This window comes from Salmo salar, chromosome ssa06 (genome assembly GCF_905237065.1).
Source record: "Salmo salar chromosome ssa06, Ssal_v3.1, whole genome shotgun sequence".
In the NCBI taxonomy this organism is placed as follows: Eukaryota; Metazoa; Chordata; class Actinopteri; order Salmoniformes; family Salmonidae; genus Salmo; species Salmo salar.
The window spans coordinates 11,801,456-11,826,725 of record NC_059447.1 but is presented as its reverse complement, the minus strand read 5'-3'; the positions used below and the strand labels follow the sequence as shown (position 1 = coordinate 11,826,725).

The following is a 25,270-nucleotide window of genomic DNA, read 5'->3' as shown; positions in this document are numbered from 1 at the left end:
GGAGTAGGCGGCGATCGAATAAACCCCCACTCCCCGCAATTCTGCTCGCAAACATGCAATCTTAGGACAATAAAATGGACGAGTTATTGGGAAGATTAACCTCTTGGCGTTCCCCTAGGATAGCGATTTTTGAAAAAAATGTGTTCCCATTTTAAATGGCCTACTACTCAAACTCAGAAGCTAGGATATGCATATAATTAATACTTGTGGATAGAAAACACCCTAAAGTTTCTAAAACTGTTTGAATGGTCTGTGACTTTATCGAACAAAAGAATGCATGTATTGTGTAACATGATGTCCTTGGTGTGTCATCTGATGAAAATTGTCAAAGGTTAGTGCTGCATTTAGCTGTTTTTTGGTTATTTGTGATGCATGTGGTTGGTCGGAAAATGGCTATGTGGCTACTTTTACGATATACTCCTCTAACATAATCTAATGTTTTGCTTTTGCTGTAAAGCCTTTTTGAAATCGGACAACGTGGTTCGATTCAGGAGAGGTGTATCTATAAAACGATATAATTTGAAAAAAAAATTGAAAAAAAAAATGTCTTAAATTTTGTTATGCTAATAAGGATATGATTTTTCGCTGGATGTCGAGGCCGCACAGGGGTTAAACTACCAACGAGACATTAAAAACTGTAGCATCATAAGCTTCACGGAGTCGTTGCTGAATGACGACAATATCAACATACAGCTGGCTGGTTATACAATGTGCCGGCAGGATAGAACAGCGGCATCTGGTAAGACAAGGAGCGGCGGTCTATGTATTTTTGTAAACAACAGCTGGTGCACGATATCTAAGGAAGTCTCGAGCCATTGCTCGTCTGAGGTAGAGTTTCTCATGATAAGTTGCAGACCACATTACCTACCGAGAGAGTTCTCATCCATATTGTTTGTAGCTGTTTACATATCACCACAGTCAGAGGCTGGCACCAAGATAGCATTGAATGAGCTGTGTTCCGCCATAAGCAAACAAGAAAACGCTCACCCAGAGGCGGCGCTCCAAGTTGCCGGGGACTTTAATGCAGGGAAACTTAAATGAGTTTTACCTAATTTCTATCAAGATGTTAAATGTGCAACCAGAGGGAAAAGAACTCTGGACCACCTATACTCCACACACAGAGATGCATATAAAGCTCTCCCTCGCCCTCCATTTGGCAAATCTGACCATAATTCTATCCTCCTGATTCCTGCTTACAAGCAAAACTTAAAGCAGGAAGCACCAGTGACTAGATCAATAAAAAAGTGGTCAGATGAAGCAGATGCTAAGCTACAGGACTGTTTTGCTAGCATAGACTGGAATATGTTCCGGGATTCCTCCAATAGCATTGATGAGAAGACCACATCTGTCATTGGCTTCATCAATAAGTGCATCGATGACGTCATCCCCACAGTGACCGTACGTACATACCCCAACCAGAAACCATGGATTGCAGGCAGCATCCGCACTGAGCTAAAGGCTAGAGCTGCCGCCTTCAAGGAGCGGGACTCTAACCCGGAAGCTTATAAGAAATCCTGCTATGCCCTCCGACGAGCCATCAAACAGGCAACACGTCAATACAGGACTAAGATCGTGTTGTACTACACCGGCTCTGATGCTCGTCGGATGTGGCAGGGCCTGCAAACCATTACAGACTACAAAGGGAAGCACAGCCCAGAGCTGTGCTTCGAGGCAAATAACACTGAAACATGCATGAGAGCACCAGCTGTACCGGAAGACTGTGTGATCACGTTCTCCGCAGCCAATGTGAGTAAGACCTTTAGACAGGTCAACATTCACAAGGCCGCAGGACCCAACGGATTACCAGGACGTGTACTGCGAACATGCGCTGACCAACTAGCAAGTGTCTTCACTGATATTTTCAACCTCTCCCTGTCCGAGTCTGTAATACCAACATGTTTTAAGCAGACCACCATAGTGCCGGTGCCCAGGAACAGTAAGGTAACCTGCCTAAATGACTACCGACCCGTAGCACTCGAGTCTGTAGCTATGAAGTGTTTTGAAAGGCTAGTCATGGCTCACATCAACACCATCATCCCAGAAACCCTAGACCCACTCCAATTTGCATACCGCCCCAAAAAATCCACAAAAATCCACAGATGCTGCAGTCTCTATTGCACTCCACACTGCCCTTTCCCACCTGGACAGAAGGAACACCTATGTGTTGAGCTGTAGTCAATGCTATTCATTGACTACAGCTCAGCGTTCAACACCATAGTGCCCTTAAAGCCTACAGCCTATAGGGAGGAGGTCAGAGACCTGGCCATGTGGTGCAAGGACAACAACCTCTCCCTCAACGTGATCAAGACAAAGGAGATGATTGTGGTCTACAGGAAAAAGAGGACCGAGCATGCCCCCATTCTCATTGACGGGGCTGCAGTGGAGCAGGTTGAGAGCTTCAAGTTCCTTGGTGTCCACCTCACCAACAAACTAACATGGTCCAAGCATACCATGACAGTCGTGAAGCATGCACGACAAAACCTATTGCCCCTCAGGAGACTGAAAATATTTGGCATGGGTCCTCAGATCCTCAAAAGGTTCTACAGCTGCACCATCGAGAGCATCCTGACTGGTTGCATCACTGCCTGGTATGGCAATTGCTCGGCCTCCGACCACAAGGCATTACAGAGGGTAGTGTGAATGGCCCAGTACATCGCTGTGGCCAAGCTTCCTGCCATCCAGGACCTCTATACCAGGCGGTGTCATAGGAAGGCCCTGAAAATGGTCAAAGACTCCAGCCACCTTAGTCATAGACTGTTCTCTCTGCTACCACACGGCAAGCGGTACCGGAGCGCCAAGTCTAGGTTCAAGAGGCTTCTAAACAGCTTCTACCCCCATGCCATAAGACTCCTGAACATCTAGTCAAATGGCTACCCAGACTATTCACGTTGCCCCCTCCCCACCACTGCCACTCTCTGTTGTCATCTATGCATAGTCACTTTAATTATCTCTACCTACATGCACATACTACCTCAACTAACTGGTGCCTCCACACATTGACTCTGTACCGGCACCCCCCTATATATTGTTATTTTTCACTGCTCCTCTTTAATTACTTGTTACATTTCTCTCTTATTCTTATCCATATTTTTTTCAACTGCATTGTCGGTTAGGGGCTCGTAAGTAAGCATTTCACTGTAAGGTCTGTTGTATTCGGCGCATGTGACTAATAAAATTTGATTTGAAGTTATATGGACTCAGTGTGTGTAATAGGGGTTGATATGATATTTTAGTGACTAACCCTTCCTCCATCCCCCATACATACACCATCTATCTGTAAGGTCCTTCAGTCAAGTATTGAATTTCAAGCACAGATTAAATTACAAAGACCAGGTACCTTTTTGAAAGCCTTATAAAGAAGGGCAGTGATTCGTAGATGGGTAACAATAACAAATCAGACATTTAATATGTATTTAAGCATGGTGAAGTTAATAATTATTCTGTGGATGGTGTATTAAACCACCCAGACACATAAAAGATGCAGTCCTCCTTTTGAACTGAGCAGCAGGATTGAAACAGCTCAGGGATGTCACCATGAGGCCATTGGTGATTTAAAAAAAGCTGTGATGGGAGAAAACTGAGGTTGGCCCAACAACATTGTAGAGTATCCACAATAATGACTTACAATGGCAGATTGAAAAGAACAATACAAATATACAGAATAAAAATATTGCAAAACATTCATCTTGTATGTGTAACAGTATAGCTTTCGTCCCTCTCCTCACCCCAACCTGGGCTTGAACCAGGGACCCTCTGTGCACATCAACAACTGACACCCCACGAAGCATCGTTAACCATCGCGCCACAAAAGCCGTGGCCCTTGCAGAGCAACTACTTAAGGTCGGAGAGCGAGTGATGTCACCCGATTGAAACGCTATTAGCGCGCACTACCGCTAACTAACTAGCCATTTCACATCGGTTACATATGCAACAAGGCACAAAAGTAATACTTAAAAAAAACACTGCAAAGTCTTACATTTGGGGCAAATCCAACACATCACTGAGTAACTAACTGCCTCCTTATTTTTAAGCATGGTGGTGGCTGCATCATGGTATGGGTATGCATGGGGAGTTTTTCAGGATAAAAAGAAACGGGATGAAGCTAAGCACATGCAAAATTCTTGAGGAAAACCTGCTTCAGTCTGCTTTACACCAGTCACAGAGAGGAATTCACTTTTCAGCAGGAAAATAACCTACAACACAAGGCCAAATCTACACTGGAGTATTTTACCAAGAAGACAGTGAATGTTCCTGAGTGGTACAGTTTTGACATAAATCTGCTTAAATCAATAGCGAGACTTCTTGACAGAGCTTGAAGAACTTTAAAAATAATAAAAATGGGCTAATATTGCACAATCCAGGTGTGTAAAGCTTTAAAAGATTTACCCAGGAAGACACAGCTGTAATCGCCCCCCTAAGTCAAATGTATTGAGCCCCCTAAGTCAAATGTATTGACTTAGGGGGCTCAATACTTATGCAACGACTATATTTTTGTTATGTAATCTCTATTCATATTAAATCAATAAAACATCTTCCACTTTGACTTGAGTATTTTGTGAAGATTGTTGACCCAAAAAATATTTTATTCCTTTTTAATCCCACTTTGTACCAACAAAATTTGAGGAAATCCGAGGGGTGTGAACACTTTTGCAAGGCAGTGTAAGTGTAGTGGTGGAGCCTCCCTATGGCCCATCCTAGTTGACAGCAGTTCTAGGCTAGCATGTAGGCCTGCTGCAGGGCTGCCCAACCCTCTTCCAGAAGATCTACCGTCCTGTACTTTTTCACTCACTCACCTGATTCTAATTATTAGCAGGTCACCCAGACCTTAACTAGTGGAATCAGGTATGTTGGATTGAAAACCTACAGGATGGTAGATCTTCAGGAAGAGCTTTGGGCATACTTGGTTTAAAATATCAAGTAATAGTTTTAAATGAAAAAGTATTTACAAATGTACTTATGTTATACTGTACATCTACATCCAGTGTAACTATCAATTTACTGTAATATAACCTATATACATACCACACGTTGTCCTCCCTCTCAGTATTTACCTTCAACCTCTTAGACAGTTTGCTGTACATTATTTAAAGTTACAGGAACATAGAAATGAAAAATATATGTTCATCATTATCAGTATTGTGACAGCTAGAGAGGCCAGAGACCTACAGCGGTCTTAAAGGGAGGGTGAGGGGCCAGGGACACACAGGCTGGTTAGGGGGAGGTGGTGGGGCCAAGGACCCCCAGGGGCCTACAGGGTGGTTAAGGGAAGGATGAGAGGCCAGGGACCCCCAGGGGCCTACAGGGGTGCTGTGAGGGGAGGGTGAGTGGCCAGGGGCCTACAGGGGTGCTGTGAGAGGCCAGGGACCCACAGGGGCCTACATGGGTGCTGTGAGGGGAGGGTGAGAGGCCAGGGAGCCCCAGGGGCCTATAGGGGTGTTAAGTGGAGGGTGAGAGGCCAAGGACCCACAAGGGTGTTAAGGGGAGGTTGAGAGGCCAAGGACCCACAGGGGCCTACAGGGGTGTTAAGGGGAGGGTGAGAGGCCAGGGACCCACAGGGGCATACAGGGGTGTTAGGGGAGGTTGAGAGGCCATGGAGCCCCAGGGGCCTATAGGGGTGTTAAGTGGAGGGTGAGAGGCCAAGGACCCACAGAGGCCTACAGGGGTGCTAAGTGGAGGGTGAGAGGCCAAGGACCCAGAGGGGCCTACAGGAGTGGTAAGGGGAGGGTGAGAGGCCAGGGAGCCGCAGGGGCCTACAGGGGTGTTAAGGGGAGGATGAGGGGCCAGGGACCCACAGGGGTGCTGTGAGGGCCCCTGCTAGTAGAATATAGGGGCTGATCTGTCATCATTGATGGGTTGTCTGAAGTAAATCTCCAGGGCTCGGTCACTGTGGAGAGAGGGAGCAAGGAAGAGAGATGTTTAGTCTGGATAGAACACACATGGAAGACACTTGAGTCAAACCCCTAATCCCAACCCTAAGGTATTTATCTCCAGTCTGCTGTTTGGTAGATTATAGAGACCCCTATAGAAACCAGAAAGTACAATAACAGTAGCCATTCTCCACTGACTAAATACTTTTGTTTCTCAATGTGTGTCTGTAGTTATTATTTATAAAGTGAATGTTAGAGCCAGCATGCAGGCGAGAACAAACAATGTAGTGCTTATTATTGGAGTGAAGTGTTAAACATTTACTCTGAGATTACAGGACAGACAGGCAGGGTTAGAAGGACTTAGGAGTCTTCCGACACTTTTACCTCCATGGAAAAACATTATTTTGCAACCCAGGGCCTCCTGGATTGTCTGGAAGAAACCCCGCCTCAGGAAGGAAAGCCAATCAGAGAGGTCGAAGGTTGGAAAAGGAAAAAACAAAACAGGGATGTCCAGCACCTTACTGAAGCCAGACAGCCAATGACAGCCGAGAGAACCAGAGAGTGTGTGATTAGTTGGTTGGCTGAGTGAGCGAGCAAGCAGCGATGGAGGCTGGTGACTTACTGACGTCCTGTTCTTTCAGAACCGGGACATTTCTGGACCCAAACTGGAAGGTAAAGAAAACCCTTGGGTTTGACTACCTTAGTGTGCATCCAAAACTGCACCGTATTCCCTATGCAGTGCACTACGTTTGAGTGTACTATGTAGGGAATAGGGTGCTTAAAGCTCATCTCTCATAATGAATTCATGCATAGTGATGTCACAGTTCTTAAAGGCATTGGCACAGCTAGTTAGTCTGATGTCAGATGAACATACATTAACTGATATAGGGTTCATTTCCCAGGCACAAATTAAACCTGATATGTGTCCACAACGGAACCCTATTCTCTATATAGTGCACTACTTTAGACTAGAGTCCTGATCAAAAGTAGCGCACTATAAAGGGATTAGGGTTCCATTTGGGAGGCAATTTATTCCTGGTTTAAAAATCATGGTTGCTTGAGAAATACTTTTTTTTGTTCCAAGACTACAGGATTAATCTGTGTCTGGGAAGCCAGCTCTTTGACTGGATTTGTGAAGAATGATGGAAGACTGACAATACACATTTTCATGCCCTCAACTTAGCCAAGTCACAGCCTGATGTTTGTCAGCAGACATGATGTGTAAAAAGCCTAACCACAGGGCTGTCAAGGGGACATGTGTAGCTGCTATAGCACAGCACCTTCTCTACTACAGGTTTCTACAACCAGGGGTATTAGGACTTTCCACAGGGGGTACTAGGACTATCCACAGGGGGTACTAGGACTTTCCACAGGGGGTACTAGGACTATCCACAGGGGGTACTAGGACTATCCACAGGGGGTACTAGGACTATCCACAGGGGGTACTAGGACTATCCACAGGGGGTACTAGGACTATACACAGGGGGTACTTGAAAAGACTCATGAGACCACAGGGTTACTGGTAAAATGCACGGGGGGGTTACCCCGGGCACAGCAGAATTCAGTTGGTGCTACAGTAACAGAAACAGTTGGTGCTACAGTAACAGAAACAGTTGGTGGGACGGTAACAGAAACAGTTGGTGGGACGGTAACAGAAACAGTTGGTGGTACGGTAACAGAAACAGTTGGTGCTACGGTAACAGAAACAGTTGGTGGGACGGTAACAGAAACAGTTGGTGGGACGGTAACAGAAACAGTTGGTGCTACGGTAACAGAAACAGTTGGTGCTACGGTAACAGAAACAGTTGGTGCTACGGTAACAGAAACAGTTGGTGCTGCGGTAACAGAAACAGTTGGTGGGACGGTAACAGAAACAGTTGGTGGGACGGTAACAGAAACAGTTGGTGGGACGGTAACAGAAACAGTTGGTGGGACGGTAACAGAAACAGGTGGTGGTACGGTAACAGAAACAGTTGGTGGTACGGTAACAGAAACAGTTGGTGGGACAGTAACAGAAACAGTTGGTGGGACGGTAACAGAAACAGTTGGTGGTACAGTAACAGAAACAGTTGGTGGGACAGTAACAGAAACAGTTGGTGGGACAGTAACAGTTGGTGGGACAGTAACAGTTGGTGGGACAGTAACAGAAACAGTTGGTGGGACAGTAACAGAAACAGTTGGTGGGACAGTAACAGAAACAGTTGGTGGGACAGTAACAGAAACAGTTGGTGGGACAGTAACAGAAACAGTTGGTGGGACAGTAACAGAAACAGTTGGTGGGACAGTAACAGAAACAGTTGGTGCTACAGTAACAGAAACAGTTGGTGGGACAGTAACAGAAACAGTTGGTGGGACGGTAACAGAAACAGTTGGTGGGACAGTAACAGAAACAGTTGGTGGGACAGTAACAGAAACAGTTGGTGGTACGGTAACAGAAACAGTTGGTGGGACAGTAACAGAAACAGTTGGTGGTACGGTAACAGAAACAGTTGGTGCTACGGTAACAGAAACAGTTGGTGGGACGGTAACAGAAATAGTTGGTGGGACGGTAACAGAAACAGTTGGTGGGACGGTAACAGAAACAGTTGGTGGGACGGTAACAGAAACAGTTGGTGGGACAGTAACAGAAACAGTTGGTGGGACAGTAACAGAAACAGTTGGTGGGACAGTAACAGAAACAGTTGGTGGGACAGTAACAGAAACAGTTGGTGCTACAGTAACAGAAACAGTTGGTGGTACAGTAACAGAAACAGTTGGTGGTACAGTAACAGAAACAGTTGGTGGGACAGTAACAGAAACAGTTGGTGGGACAGTAACAGAAACAGTTGGTGGGACGGTAACAGAAACAGTTGGTGGGACGGTAACAGAAACAGTTGGTGGGACGGTAACAGAAACAGTTGGTGGGACGGTAACAGAAACAGTTGGTGCTACGGTAACAGAAACAGTTGGTGGGACGGTAACAGAAACAGTTGGTGGGACGGTAACAGAAACAGTTGGTGGGACGGTAACAGAAACAGTTGGTGGGACGGTAACAGAAACAGTTGGTGGGACAGTAACAGAAACAGTTGGTGGTACGGTAACAGAAACAGTTGGTGGGACAGTAACAGAAACAGTTGGTGGTACGGTAACAGAAACAGTTGGTGCTACGGTAACAGAAACAGTTGGTGGGACGGTAACAGAAATAGTTGGTGGGACGGTAACAGAAACAGTTGGTGGGACGGTAACAGAAACAGTTGGTGGGACGGTAACAGAAACAGTTGGTGGGACAGTAACAGAAACAGTTGGTGGGACAGTAACAGAAACAGTTGGTGGGACAGTAACAGAAACAGTTGGTGGGACAGTAACAGAAACAGTTGGTGGGACAGTAACAGAAACGGAAACAGTTGGTGGGACAGTAACAGAAACGGAAACAGTTTGGGAACCACTGCTCTACTAGATCAGATCAGACAGTATTATACTTAGTGTGTTACACTATATCCACAGAGCCAGAAACTAGGGAAGCGTCCCAAAGTACACCCTATATGGGTCCTGGTCAAATATATATATATTTTTAATTGAACCTTTATTTAAACTAGGCCAAACCCGGACAACGCTGGGCCAATTGTGCGGCCACCTATGGGACTTCCAATCACGGCCGGTTGTGATACAGCCTGGAATCAAACCAGGGTGTCTGTAGTGACTGCTGAAATGCAGTGCCTTAGACCGCTGCGCCACTCGGGAGCCCAAAAGTAGTACACTGTGTAGGGAATATGGGTGTCGTTTGGGATGCGCCCTATGGCTTCAGGCTATAACCCTAATGCAACTGAAAGTTCAAACAAACCAGGATTATATTCACATGGCAGCAAAACTAGAGAAATACTGTCTAAAGAAGGAGAGGAGGCAGGAAGGAAAGGAGAGGAGGCAGGAAGGAGAGGAGGCAGGAAGGGAAAGGAGGTAGGAAGGAAAGGAGAGGAGGCAGGAAGGAAAGGAGATGGACACATCTATAGTGCCATTCACAAACACACACATTCACCACACACACTGATACTCAAATGGTTCAAATCACATCATGATGACGTGGCGATCAGAGCTTGGTTGCTATGGGATACCAGAGGTAGTGCATAGAGGATGAGGTGGACAGGGAGAGGTAGAGATGAGGTGTGGACGATGCAGACGCCATGACAACAGACAATATGTGGGAAATTATGTGACGAGTGATGATTCACAAAAAAAAAAGATGGCAGAGAAAAGAACAAGTTTGGCCAGTACTGGTCCAAAACATACTGATGTCAATCAAAATAGATTTTTTTGAAATTAAATAATTTCAAATATATATATTTTTTAAGTCATTAATTTGACAAAACAGATCTCTCGTCTGAACAAACTGTTTATTAATATATAGATATGTTTTATTTAGAATACTTTTTGTAAAAAGTCACCATACATTCAATGTCAAAGTTCAATAGTATCACATTTCTGATCATTGCGCCTAGCATGCTCAAAGATAATAATAACTTTTTATATTATTCAAATAAATATTTTGTATTTTTCTGGAAATCTTTTTACAACAACACTTAACGCATTTTTCAAAGAAATTAAGACCAAAAAAGGACATAATCACTCAGGACATACGATGATAATCATATTATTAAACATATTGTTTGTACTTTCTTTCAACTAGATCACAGCAGTTATGGAGAAAATTAGACAAAGGTCATGGAAGGTTCAAATGGTTGTAGAGGGGTCAATGATGACCGCCCCAACTGCTGAAAGAGCATATTCAGGGGTCAGAAAAGGTCCAAACTGAGGTCCATCAAGGAGTATTTCAAGGAAATGAATATTTCAGACTGACCACTCATGGGATGGCTTGGAGGAGGCCCTAGAAAGGACTGGAGGTATATAGTGTGATTTGAAACCAGATATATTTTGCACTGTGAAACATTTATTTATATCTTTTTTCAAAATAATCATCTTCATTTAAAGAATCATTAAAAGAGGAAAATACGAAATTTGTCCGGGATGGTAATTATCACCCAGACAAAAGTTGATAAAACAAAAGTGATTCTTGCGTCAAATTTGAAGGGGTGTCCAAGTTAAACTAAGATATTTATATTCCACAACCTAAGTTGCACATTAAACTACCACAGAAAAAAGGAACATTTCAGAAGTAAGGCATAATGACGCTGTCGACAAAAACCTCAAAGCATTGACAGGTCACACCAGGCAATGAGTGCAGCGCCACAGGGTATATCAAAGGAACAACAGACAGAATATCTGCACAGCCTCACTGCAAACAAAGGCTACGTCCCAAATAGCACCCATTCCCTATAGAATGGGCCCTATGGGCCCTGGTCAAATGTACATAGGGAATAGGGTTCCTTTTGACACATCCAAAGTCTCCCTTATCATGTTTAGTCATTCCACGTGCTTTAGAAAAAGCAGTTTAGTCCAGTTCAGTGGCTGAGTGAGTACAATGACTGTATACAATGTTGATATTTTTGGCACTTGTACCGTACACGAACATGTCTTTTCAGATTTAACAAAATGACACAACCATGTACATGCATGAAAGTCAAAGACAAGCAGTGGCAAAGGCAGTCTCTTGTTTGAGATTGAGAGTTAGTAGTGTCCATTTTGTCTCTCGCACGGACAATGATTAGATAGAGAAGTTCAAAGTTCAGAGTGGGAAACGCTGCAAGCCGATTGGTGGACGGGCTCCTCCCTGGCTCTCCCTCTCAGCGCCCTCCTCATCCTCTACCCACCAACCGCCACTGTCACCGCCACCGACCCGAGGAAGGAAGGAGTGAAGGAGGGATCAAGGAGAGGAAGAAAGGACAGAAAGGAGGGATGAGACTCGGAGCTCCTCCACTTGGAGAAGGAGTGCATGGAAGCAGGGGGGAGGAGGGGGATACAGGGAGACTGAGGGGGAGAGACAGGGAGGAGACTAAGGGGAGACTGAGGGGGAGAGACTAAGGGGGAGAGTAAGGGGTGAGATTGAGGGGGAGACTAAGTGGTGAGATTGATGGGGAGAGACTGGAAGGGGGGGAGGGGGGTGCTGGAAAGAGAGGGGGAGGCCCCTGTGCTATCCGGTAGGGAGCTGTCTCTGTCTGTTCTCACACTGTCGAAATCAATTTGCCATCGGGATCAGAACTGTGGAACAAGGAACAAAGAGAAAGGAAGCTTGCCAGGTGGGAAGAGAAGAGACACACTCCGAGAGAAGATGGAGGGACAAGACAGCCACAAGGCAAGGAGGGCAGGCAGGGGTGGATTTGGGAGGAGCGGTGTAGGGAGGAGAGGGGTGCTGTACCATCAGCGTGTTTTGAGGGGAACAGTTTGAACAAGGCAAGGCACAGAATCACTCATCTTGATCACATGATGAGTAGTGATCAGTAGTTAGTCGGAGATCAGTGATTCTGCACAGTCAGACTGCAGTGTCGTCCATCTCAAACACGCACCATGAGGAGCAAGTACTCCCCTCCCACCTAAACCTCCCACACCAAAACACACCTGGCTGCCATAGTTACCGAGATGGGAATCCCTTCATCAGGGTCATGTTCATTAGGACAAACAAAACGCTTTGCAACAGACATTTGCATTTCTTATTGTACAAGTCCAGGTTAGTACCACTTGTTTCAGTCAGTTTTCCTCCGTTTGGTAACCTAATGAACACGACCCAGGCCTCTATATCACCATCTGAATATTAATGATGATAGCAGAAAACTAACTTTTGAAGAGTAAAGAAATTGAATGTATTGATATTAGAATGTTTCACAGAATTACTTGTCTTTTTGAACAATATGCAAATTCAACCCAAGTAACCTAGAGGCCATTTGTGATGAGGTAATCCAAGTCATCTGGTTGGCAGTGGGGGTCTGGTGTAAGATGAGTTCAGTACCTCTAGGGTGGAGACACCCTGGGCCCGTTAGGTCTATAAATACAAGATCTGACCCAGAATCAGATATTCAGGAACAAAAATAGTATGTGAAACGACCATAGACTTGGATAGACAGCTCAAGTGCAAAAAAGCCTGTTTTAGCATGGACAGCTCCATTGAGGACATTCACCATTTTGAAGTAGTCAACTGGGTGGGACTTCCTATTGGTTATGGAAGGATCACATAATTCCACCCAGGTCATCAGGAGGGATCAGCCAATGAATGATACTACGGAACAAACATTATATAAATGGAGGTGGTTGTAAATAGCCAACCATGGATTTATACCTGTTCAGACAACAGACGGCAGTGTTGATCATTTCAGCTTGTTAACCGACGGTCAATAGAAGAAGAAGAAATTGCCTTCTTTCTTTTAGAGGAAAACTCCACCCAAAAGTGATCTTTTGGTTATTGTTTCATTAGTCCATTGTTGACATAGTCCCCCAAAAGTTTTTCTTGTCAGCAAGATATGTAACTTAAAAAAAAATGAAATCATCCCTGTAAAATACAGCATCATATGATGGGTATGATTTCTGTTTTTTTAAAGTTACATATGTTGAAAACTTGATTGCTGACAAGTAAAACGTTTTTGGTACTACTTCAACAATGGACTAATGAAACAAATACCAAAAAAATCGCTTTTGGGTGGAGTTTTCCTTTAAAATTGAAAAATCCCTCAATGGTGCTACCAATGCTGTCACAGAAGCCATTATGGCAAAGATGCAAAAAAGAGCTCTCTATCAAACTCTATGTAGAAGGACTTGGAGCGCCAGACCAGAGCTCATCAGAGCTCCAGCCTCACCAAGCAGTGATGTCAACATGAGGTCAGAATGATGTAATTCGATATGTCACAACACGCATACATACAAGTAAACGCACACGCGCGCGCACGCACGCACGCACACGCACACACACACACACACCTTCCCCATTGTCAGACAGACAGAAATAAATCAATGTCTTCAGATGAACCTAGGTTAACCCCTCCTCCCACAGCAGTGGATCTGACTTCTGATTGGATTACAGAAACTAACTCTGTCCCAAATGGAACCCTATTCCTAATTAGCTGCACTGCTTCTGAAAAGGGCCCATAGGGCTCTGGTCAAAAGTAGTGCACTATACGGAATAGGGTGCCACTTGGGATAGAGTCAGTTTGAGAGACAAACATTGACTCAGAAACAGTTGGAGAATAAACCTTCTAGACACTAGTTATATGAAATGCTGTTGTCATTAAATAACACAAGTCAATATAGCAGCTATGGAGTCTGAGGAAAAAGCAAGCATGACCCAAAAAGAGGAGAAATGAAAGCTTCCTCAGAGCTGGACATCCAAGACTGGTCTTATATAATATATGCCATTTAGCAGACACTTTTATCCAAAGCCTGACGAGCTGCAGTGTCTCCAAGTTTTAACTCAGACTAAACAGCTAAACTTCTACATCAAAGCAATATCGGTCTTTAATGATCTATACTGAACAAAAATATAAACACAACATGTAAAGTGCTGGTCCCATGTTTCATGAGCTGAAATAAAAGTTCCGAATTTTTCCATAAGCACAAAACATCTTATTTCTCTCAAATTCTGTGCACAAATTTGTTTACCTCCCTGTTAGTGAGCATTTCTCTTTTGCCAGGATAATCCATCCACCTGACAGGTGTGGCATATCAAGAAGCTGATTAAACAGCATTATCATTACACAGGTGCATCTTGTGCTGTTGACAATAAAAGGTCACTCTAAAATGTGCAGCTTTGTCACACAACACAATGCTACAGATGTCCCAAGTTTTGAGGGAGTGTGAAATTGGCATGCTGACTGCAGGAATGTCCACAAGAGCTGTTGCCAGAGAATGTCATGTTCATTTCTCTACCATAAGCCGCGTCCAATGTCGTTTTGGAGTATTTGGAAGTTCGTCCAACCGGCCTCACAACCACAGACCATGTGTAACCACGCCAGCCCAGGACCTCCACATCCAGCTTCTTCACCTGTGGGATCGTCTGAGACCAGCCACCCAGACAGCTGATGAAACTGAGGCTTTGCACAACCGAAGAACTTCTGCAAAAACTGTCAGAAACAGTCGCAGGGAAGCTCATATGCATACTTGTAGTCCTAATTAGGGTCTTGACCTTACAGACATCGTAACAGACTTCGCTGGCCAATGGCACGCTGGAGAAGTGTCCTCTTCACAGATGAATCCCGGTTTCAACTGTACCTGGCAGATGGCAGACATGGTGTCATGTGGGCGAGCGGTGGGCGAGCGGTTTGCTGATGTCAATGTTGTGAACAGAGTGCCCCATGGTGGTGGAGGTGTTATGGTATGGGCAGGCATAAGCTAAGGACAACGAACACAATTACATTTTAATCGTTGGCAAATTGAATGCACAGAGATACCATGACGAGATCCTGAGGCCGATTGTTGTTCCATTCATCCACCGCCATCACCTCATGATTCAGCATGATAATGTATGGCCCCATGTCGCAAGGATCTGTACACAATTCCTGGAAGCTGAAAATAAATGTGCCAGTTCTTTCATGGCCTGCATACTCAAACATGTCATCCATTGAGCATGTTTGGGATACTCTGGATCGACGTGTACGACAGCGTGTTCCAGGTTCCGCCAATATCCAGCAACTTTGCACAGCTATTCCACAGGCCTCAATCAACAGCCGGATCAACTCTATGGGAAGGTGATGGCTGCATGAGGCAAATGATGTTCACACCAGATACTGACTGGTTTTGTGATCCACACCCCTACTTTTTTTTAAAGGTATCTTTGACCAACAGATGCATATCTGTATTCCCAGTCATGTGAAATCCATAGATTAGGGCCTAATGAATTTATTCCAATTGACTGATTTCCTTATATGAACTGTAACTCATGTTGCACTTATATTTTTGTTCATTGTAGTTTTATTTTTACTCTCATATCCCAGTCTAGTCAGTGCTGTGTATCTAGTCATACATATTTAATCGTGATCAGTCATTCATACCATCCACTGTAACAACCAGGTCAGTGCAGTAGTTCACATTCATACTACATTGTGATCAGTCATTCATACTATCCACTGTAACTACCAGGTCAGTGCAGTAGTTCACATTCATACTACATCGTGATCAGTCATTCATACCACTCAAAGTTACTACAAGGTCAGTAGTTCAGGGAGGTTGAGAATAAGGTTCTTACCTTGCAGCAGCAAAGCGACTGTCATAGTCCTCAAGGGCAGGCTGGAATGGAAAAGAACATTATCATGACACAGTTCATTCCTACATTAGAACACTCCTTAGCACACAGTTCATTCCTACATTAGAACACTCCTTAGCACACAGTTCATTCCTACATTAGAACACTCCTTAGCACACAGTTCATTCCTACATTAGAACACTCCTTAGCACACAGTTCATTCCTACATTAGAACACTCCTTAGCACACAGTTCATCCCTACATTAGAACACTCCTTAACACACAGTTCATTCCTACATTAGAACACTCCTTAACACACAGTTCATTCCTACATTAGAACACTCCTTAACACACAGTTCATTCCTACATTAGAACACTCCTTAACACACAGTTCATTCCTACATTAGAACACTCCTTAACACACAGTTCATTCCTACATTAGAACACTCCTTAACACACAGTTCATTCCTACATTAGAACACTCCTTAGCACACAGTTCATTCCTACATTAGAACACTCCTTAACACACAGTTCATTCCTACATTAGAACACTCCTTAACACAGTTTATTAATACATTTTTTAAAATGTAACCTTTATTTAACTGGGAAAGTCAGTTCTTATTTACAATGACGGCCTACCAAAAGACAAAAGGCCTCCTGTGGGGACGGGGGCTGGGATTAAAAATAAAAATAAATTCAATAAAAATGTATTAGAACACATTAGAACACGCCTTAATAGAGGCCGATTAATTAGGGCTGATTTCATGTTTTCATAACAATCAGTAATCTGCCTTTTTGGACGCCGATTATGGCGGATTACATTGCACTCCACGAGGAGACTGCGTGGCAGGCTGACCACCTGTTCCAAGAGTGCAGCAAGGAGCCAAGGTAAGTTGCTAACTAGCATTAAACTTATCTTATGAAAAACAATCAATCTTCACATAATCACTAGTTAACTACACATGGTTGATGATATTACTAGTTTATCTAGCTTGTCCTGCATTGCATATATTCAATGTGGTGCCTGTTAATTTATCATCGAATCACAGCCTACTTCGCCAAACGGGGGATTATTTAACAAAAGCACATTCGCGAAAAAAAGCACAATCGTTGCACCAATGTACCTAACCATAAACATCAACGCCTTTCTTAAAATCAATACACAGAAGTATATATATTTTTTTTACCTGCATATTTAGTTAAAATAAATGCATGTTAGCAGGCAATATTAACGAGGGAAATTGTATCACTTCTCTTGCGTTCAGTGCAAGCAGAGTCAGGGTATATGCAACAGTTTGGGCCGCCTGGCTCGTTGCGAACTGTGTTTCTTCCTAACGAAGACCATAATTAATTTGCTAGAATGTTACATAATTATGACGTAACATTGAAGGTTGTGCAATGTAACAGGAATATTTAGACTTAGAGTTGCAACCCGCTCGATAAAATACGGAACGGTTCTGTATTTCACTGAAAGAATAAACATTTTGTTTTCGAAATGATCGTTTCTGGATTTGACCATATTAATGACTTAAGGTTCATATTTCTGTGTTTATTATATTATAATTAAGTCTATGATTTGATATTTGATAGAGCAGTCTGACTGAGCAGTGGTAGGCAGCAGCAGGCTCGTAAGCATTCATTCAAACAGCACTTTACTGGTTTGCCAGCAGCTCTTAGTAATGCTTGATTCACAGTGCTGTTTATGACTTCAAGCCTATCAACTCCCGAGATTAGGCTGGCAATACTAAAGTGCCTATAAGAATATCCAATAGTCAAAGGTATATGAAATGCTAATGGTATAGAGAGAAATAGTTGATGCGTCATAATTCCTATAACTACAACCTAAAACTTCTTAACTGGGAATATTGAACCACCAGCTTTCATATGTTCTGAGCAAGAAGCTTAAACGTTAGCTTTTTTACATGGCACATATTGCTCTTTTACTTTCTTCTCCAACACTTTGTTTTTGCATTATTTAAACCAAATTGACCATGTTTCATTATTTATTTGAGACTAAATAGATTTTATTTATGTATTATATTAAGTTCAAATAAAAGGGTTCATTGTTCATTCAGTATTGTTGTAATTGTCATTATTACAAATATATATATAAAAGAGCGTCTGGATAAGAGCGTCTGCTAAATTACGTAAATGTAAAAATCGTCTGATTAGTCGGTATCGGCTTTTTTTGGTCCTCCAATAATCAGTGTCGGTATCAGCATTGAAAAATCATAAATCGGTCGACCTCTACTCCTTAAAACACAGTTCATTCCTATATTAGAACACTACATAACACAGTTCATTCCTAAATCTCACAAATCCTGCCGTTAATAGTTAATACCTCACAAATACTGCCGTTAATGGCCTAATGATACATCAATGACTGTGCGTAACTGTATTTTAATTTTACATATTTTATTCATCTTTACTTAACTAGGCAAGTCAGTTAAGAACAAATTCTTATTTACAATGACGGCCAACCCCGGGCCAAACCCTAACAACGCTGGGCCTATTTTGCGCCGCCCTATGGGACTCCCAATCACAGCTGGTTGTGATAGTCTGGAATCGAACCAGGGTCTGTAGTGACGCCTCTAGCACGAAGATGCAGTGCCTCGCTGCACCACTCGGGAGCCCCAAGTATGGTCATGTATGATCACTCACACAGTGTCTATTTTATAGATGTATTTCAGAAACTCTCATGTATAAAAGCAGTTATTGAAAGAGAGCCTCCAGCAGATGGCGCCAGAGCCATGCTCCTACTCGATATCCCTGTGTTCTCTTGCAGTATTACTCCTTACCAGGGTCTGTTAACAGAACAATACACCAACCTGACTGGAGTCCTCCAGATAGCCAATCAGACCAGACACCTCTACTCTCCAGACTGAATCAACCACAGTGGATTACATTTTAGTCATTTAGCAGACGCCCTTATCCAGAGCGACTTACAGTAGTGAATGCATACATTTCATACATTTTTTTCTCCGTACTGGTCCCCCATGAGAATCGAACCCACAACCCTGGCGTTGCAAACACCATGCTCTACCAACTGAGCCACACGGGACCATTACTGGGAAGAGGGCGTGTTCTGAGTGGGAGATTGTGTTTGTTGTGTGTCTTTAGAAGTATATGGCTGTCTGTTTCAGTTGTGTAGAGAAAATGGTGTAGGGCCGTGGCCTGGTGTGTGTCAGCGTCCTTCCATCTGTGTGTCAGCATCTGTCCGACTGTGTGTTCGCTCGCAAACACTGACCTGTGTGGTAAAGCCTGCCATGCTGTAGGGCCTGGGTCTGCTCTGTGCCAGGCTCTGTGCCAGCAGGCGGGCAGTCAGGCCGTAGTCGGGCATGGGCAGAGACATGTCGCTCTCCAGCAGGTTCCCGGTGCTGCTGCTCTTCCCATGGTGCAGACTGGAGGGGACAGCAATCATTCAGTCAATCAAATCAAGCTTTACTGAACGTGAAGAGGTGAGATGGTACTGGACATTATCATATTATTGTTCCAGCCTGAACGGTATAGTACTGGCTAGGATATTAGCTACTTACTTCACCTGAACGGTATAGTACTGGCTAGGATATTAGCTACTTACTTCACCTGAATGGTATAGTACTGGCTAGGATATTAGTTAGTTACTTCACCTGAACGGTATAGTACTGGCTAGGATATTAGCTACTTACTTCACCTGAACGGTATAGTACTGGCTAGGATATTAGCTACTTACTTCACCTGAACGGTATAGTACTGGCTAGGATATTAGTTAGTTACTTCACCTGAACGGTATAATACTGGCTAGGATATTAGCTACTTACTTCACCTGAACGGTATAGTACTGGCTAGGATATTAGTTAGTTACTTCACCTGAACGGTATAGTACTGGCTAGGATATTAGCTACTTGCTTCACCTGAACGGTATAGTACTGGCTAGGATATTAGTTAGTTACTTCACCTGAACGGGATATAGTACTGGCTAGGATATTAGCTACTTACTTCACCTGAACGATATAATACTGGCTAGGATATTAGTTAGTTACTTCACCTGAACGGTATAGTACTGGCTAGGATATTAGCTACTTACTTCACCTGAACGGTATAGTACTGGCTAGGATATTAGCTCCTTACGTCACCTGAACGGTATAGTACTGGCTAGGATATTAGTTAGTTACTTCACCTGAACGGTATAGTACTGGCTAGGATATTAGCTACTTATGTCACCTGAACGGTATAGTACTGGCTAGGATATTAGCTCCTTACGTCACCTGAATGGTATAGTACTGGCTAGGATATTAGTTAGTTACTTCACCTGAACGGTATAGTACTGGCTAGGATATTAGCTACTTATGTCACCTGAACGGTATAGTACTGGCTAGGATATTAGCTACTTACTTCACCTGAACGGTATAGTACTGGCTAGGATATTAGCTCCTTATGTCACCTGAACGGTATAGTACTGGCTAGGATATTAGCTACTTACTTCACCTGAACGGTATAGTACTGGCTAGGATATTAGTTAGTTACTTCACCTGAACGGTATAATACTGGCTAGGATATTAGCTACTTACTTCACCTGAACGGTATAGTACTGGCTAGGATATCAGTTAGTTACTTCACCTGAACGGTATAATACTGGCTAGGATATTAGCTACTTACTTCACCTGAACGGTATAGTACTGGCTAGGATATTAGTTAGTTACTTTCACCTGAACGTTATAATACTGGCTAGGATATTAGCTACTTACTTCACCTGGAGCTTCTCCTTCTCACTCTCTGGCAGCACACGTGTGTAAGAGAAGGGGAACCAGCCACGCCTGAGGGGGAAACAGGTAAGATGAGTTAAGATGATGACGCGTGCTGTAAACTACATTAGAGCTGAATCCTCTTGAGATCTGTGGTTAATTCTGACTTCTGTGGAAATCACGCATTGATGTCAACCAAAGACTTGCGCAAAATCCTCAGTTCTGAATGTCAGTCTACAAGTTAATATGCAGTACAGGAGGTTGGTGGCACCTTCATTGGGGAGGACGGGCTCGTGGTAATGGCTGGAGCGGAGTAAGTAGAATGGTATCAAATACATCAAACACATGGTTTTCATGTGTTTGATGCCATTCCATTTACTCCGTTACAGCCAGTATTATGAGCCATCCTCCCCTCAGCAGCCTCCATTGATATGTAGTACTGGACACAAGCTTACATCTTGTTCTTCTCGTTCTCCCCATAGTGCCATCCGTCACGGGCCTCTGGGACCAGCAGAGTGATGACGTCTCCCTCAGAGAAGCTGAGCAGGGTGCTGTTGTCTCCAGCCGCGTGGGAGAAGATGGCCTGGACACGGGCACGACCGTTCTTCTCCAGCCCCGCTGCCATGGAGCTAGACCTGGGCAGGGTACGGGTCTCACCTGGGGCCGGGGTGGAGAAGGGGGACATCAGTGTCACGCTACACAGCACTATGTGGCTCCTGGAAGACTTTTTACTAAGGAAGATGCTATGTTAGTTGCTAACTTGGTTACTAAGACTAGCTGATTCACAACGTCATTGTTATTCATATCTGCTTTGGGGAGATTAACCTGTTTACGTGACGCTGGCAGTATACGGTTCTCTTACCAGACAGTGACGTAACAGTATACAGTTATCTGCCAGAGACTAGCAGAGTTAGCTTAGGTTCTCTTACCAACAGAGGTCTTGTTCTTGGCAGGCTGGGGCCTGCGGACGGGCAGGGTATTGGAGTAGTGCTCACTGACCTGCATAGAGATACATGAATTACCTGTATATTATCTACATACCGTGTGTGTGTGTGTATATATATATATATATATATATATATATATATATATATATATATATATATATATATGAGCATATATATATATGCTCAGTAGAGAGTTTATTAGGTACACTACCCCATTCATGAAAATAGATCACTCCTACAGACAATGAGTCACATGGCTGTGGCTTGCTTTATAAAGCAGGCAGACAGGCATCGAGGCATTCAGTTACTGTTCAATTGAACATTAGAATGGGCAAAAACAAAGTGACCTAAGCGATCACCAATTACATAGAACGCTTCTCAACCAATCACATTGCATGTTTTGACCCACTGTAGAAACAACAGTTACAGAATCATCTGCATCCACTTGAATATTAACAGACACACATTTACATTACATTTTAACATCAGCAGACACTAAGATGGATCCCTGGAGGATACCAATTGTAAATTCCTATCGCCAAGCAACTGTACAATATTCTACCAGTATATACTATCTATGTAATTCTGTGTTCTGTGCTGACCTGTCTCTGGGTGGGGGCCTGTCCCTGGGGTAGGGAAGGGGCCTGGGGAGAGGAGGGTCTTCCTTGGAGCTGGGAGACTGACACACCCCCCTCTGTCCAGTACTCTTCCTCTCCGTGGAGTCCTGTCGTACCGTTCACCATGGTCATCCCATCTGAACCCATCAGCCTCTGGAAACAGGGAATATATACATTCAGAAACATGCACTACAGCAGAGATCATCAACTAGATTCAGCTGCAGGCAAAAAAAAATATTGAGCGTATGATCGGTGGGCCGGAACATGATCATTTGTAGACTGTAAATTTGACGGGCCACCAGTTGGGGAACCGTACACTACATGACACATTAACAACAGTAGTATACTGTACATACATTCATATACGTCTGGTATCTATAGTGTGTGTAGGTTGTGTGGGAGAAGTTACAGTATATCCATATACAGTCTAGTATCTATAGTGTGTGTAGGAGAAGTTACAGTATATCCATATACAGTCTGGTATCTATAGTGTGTGTAGGTTGTGTAGGAGAAGTTACAGTATATCCATATACAGTCTGGTATCTATAGTGTGTGTAGAAGAAGTTACAGTATATCCATATTCAGTCTGGTATCTATAGTGTGTGTGGGAGAAGTTACAGTATATCCATATACAGTCTGGTATCTATAGTGTGTGTAGGAGAAGTTACAGTATATCCATATACAGTCTGGTATCTATAGTGTGTGTAGGTTGTGTGGGAGAAGTTACAGTATATCCATATACAGTCTGGTATCTATAGTGTGTGTAGGTTGTGTGGGAGAAGTTACAGTATATCCATATACAGTCTGGTATCTATAGTGTGTGTAGGAGAAGTTACAGTATATCCATATACAGTCTGGTATCTATAGTGTGTGTAGGAGAAGTTACAGTATATCCATATACAGTCTGGTATCTATAGTGTGTGTAGGAGAAGTTACAGTATATCCATATACAGTCTGGTATCTATAGTGTGTGTAGGAGAAGTTACAGTATATCCATATACAGTCTGGTATCTATAGTGTGTGTAGGATAAGTTACAGTATATCCATATACAGTCTGGTATCTATAGTGTGTGTAGGAGAAGTTACAGTATATCCATATACAGTCTGGTATCTATAGTGTGTGTAGGAGAAGTTACAGTATATCCATATACAGTCTGGTATCTATAGTGTGTGTAGGAGAAGTTACAGTATATCCATATACAGTCTGGTATCTATAGTGTGTGTAGGAGAAGTTACAGTATATCCATATACAGTCTGGTATCTATAGTGTGTGTAGGAGAAGTTACAGTATATCCATATACAGTCTGGTATCTATAGTGTGTGTTAGGAGAAGTTACAGTATATCCATATACAGTCTGGTATCTATAGTGTGTGTAGGAGAAGTTACAGTATATCCATATACAGTCTGGTATCTATAGTGTGTGTAGGAGAAGTTACAGTATATCCATATACAGTCTGGTATCTATAGTGTGTGTAGGAGAAGTTACAGTATATCCATATACAGTCTGGTATCTATAGTGTGTGTGGGAGAAGTTACAGTATATCCATATACAGTCTGGTATCTATAGTGTGTGTAGGGAGAAGTTACAGTATATCCATATACAGTCTGGTATCTATAGTGTGTGTGTAGGAGAAGTTACAGTATATCCATATACAGTCTGGTATCTATAGTGTGTGTAGGAGAAGTTACAGTATATCCATATACAGTCTGGTATCTATAGTGTGTGTGGGAGAAGTTACAGTATATCCATATACAGTCTGGTATCTATAGTGTGTGTGGGAGAAGTTACAGTATATCCATATACAGTCTGGTATATATAGTGTGTGTGGGAGAAGTTACAGTATATCCCTATACAGTCTGGTATCTATAGTGTGTGTGGGAGAAGTTACAGTATATCCATATACAGTCTGGTATCTATAGTGTGTGTGGGAGAAGTTACAGTATATCCATATACAGTCTGGTATCTATAGTGTGTGTGGGAGAAGTTACAGTATATCCATATACAGTCTGGTATCTATAGTGTGTGTAGGTTGTGTAGGAGAAGTTACAGTATATCCATATACAGTCTGGTATCTATAGTGTGTGTAGGAGAAGTTACAGTATATCCATATACAGTCTGGTATCTATAGTGTGTGTAGGTTGTGTAGGAGAAGTTACAGTATATCCATATACAGTCTGGTATCTATAGTGTGTGTGTAGGAGAAGTTACAGTATATCCATATACAGTCTGGTATCTATAGTGTGTGTGGGAGAAGTTACAGTATATCCATATACAGTCTGGTATCTATAGTGTGTGTAGGAGAAGTTACAGTATATCCATATACAGTCTGGTATCTATAGTGTGTGTTGTGTAGGAGAAGTTACAGTATATCCATATACAGTCTGGTATCTATAGTGTGTGTAGGGAGAAGTTACAGTATATCCATATACAGTCTGGTATCTATAGTGTGTGTAGGGGAGAAGTTACAGTATATCCATATACAGTCTGGTATCTATAGTGTGTGTAGGAGAAGTTACAGTATATCCATATACAGTCTGGTATCTATAGTGTGTGTAGGGAGAAGTTACAGTATATCCATATACAGTCTGGTATCTATAGTGTGTGTGGGAGAAGTTACAGTATATCCATATACAGTCTGGTATCTATAGTGTGTGTGGGAGAAGTTACAGTATATCCATATACAGTCTGGTATCTATAGTGTGTGTAGGAGAAGTTACAGTATATCCATATACAGTCTGGTATCTATAGTGTGTGTAGGTGTGTAGGAGAAGTTACAGTATATCCATATACAGTCTGGTATCTATAGTGTGTGTAGGAGAAGTTACAGTATATCCATATACAGTCTGGTATCTATAGTGTGTGTAGGTTGTGTAGGAGAAGTTACAGTATATCCATATACAGTCTGGTATCTATAGTGTGTGTAGGGAGAAGTTACAGTATATCCATATACAGTCTGGTATCTATAGTGTGTGTGTGGAGAAGTTACAGTATATCCATATACAGTCTGGTATCTATAGTGT

General features: G+C 43.0%; 1 protein-coding gene across 5 annotated transcripts in view; it reads right to left on the bottom strand.

Moving 5' to 3' along the window:
* Positions 1–2,923: 2,923 nt before the first annotated feature.
* Positions 2,924–25,270, bottom strand: part of LOC106606286 (brain-specific angiogenesis inhibitor 1-associated protein 2) — a 217,940-nt gene continuing 195,593 nt past the window's right edge. For 2 of the 5 annotated variants that reach the window (XM_045719730.1, XM_014202427.2), the window contains 7 exons: positions 22,234–22,401; positions 21,614–21,683; positions 21,140–21,341; positions 20,688–20,756; positions 19,208–19,361; positions 15,964–16,004; positions 10,750–11,617 (listed from right to left, as the gene is read on the bottom strand). In XM_045719730.1, the coding sequence (XP_045575686.1) occupies positions 11,524–11,617; positions 15,964–16,004; positions 19,208–19,361; positions 20,688–20,756; positions 21,140–21,341; positions 21,614–21,683; positions 22,234–22,401 (798 nt within the window). In that variant the 3' untranslated portion in view covers positions 10,750–11,523. The other 3 variants (XM_014202430.2, XM_014202428.2, XM_014202429.2) reach the window with 3 other exon arrangements.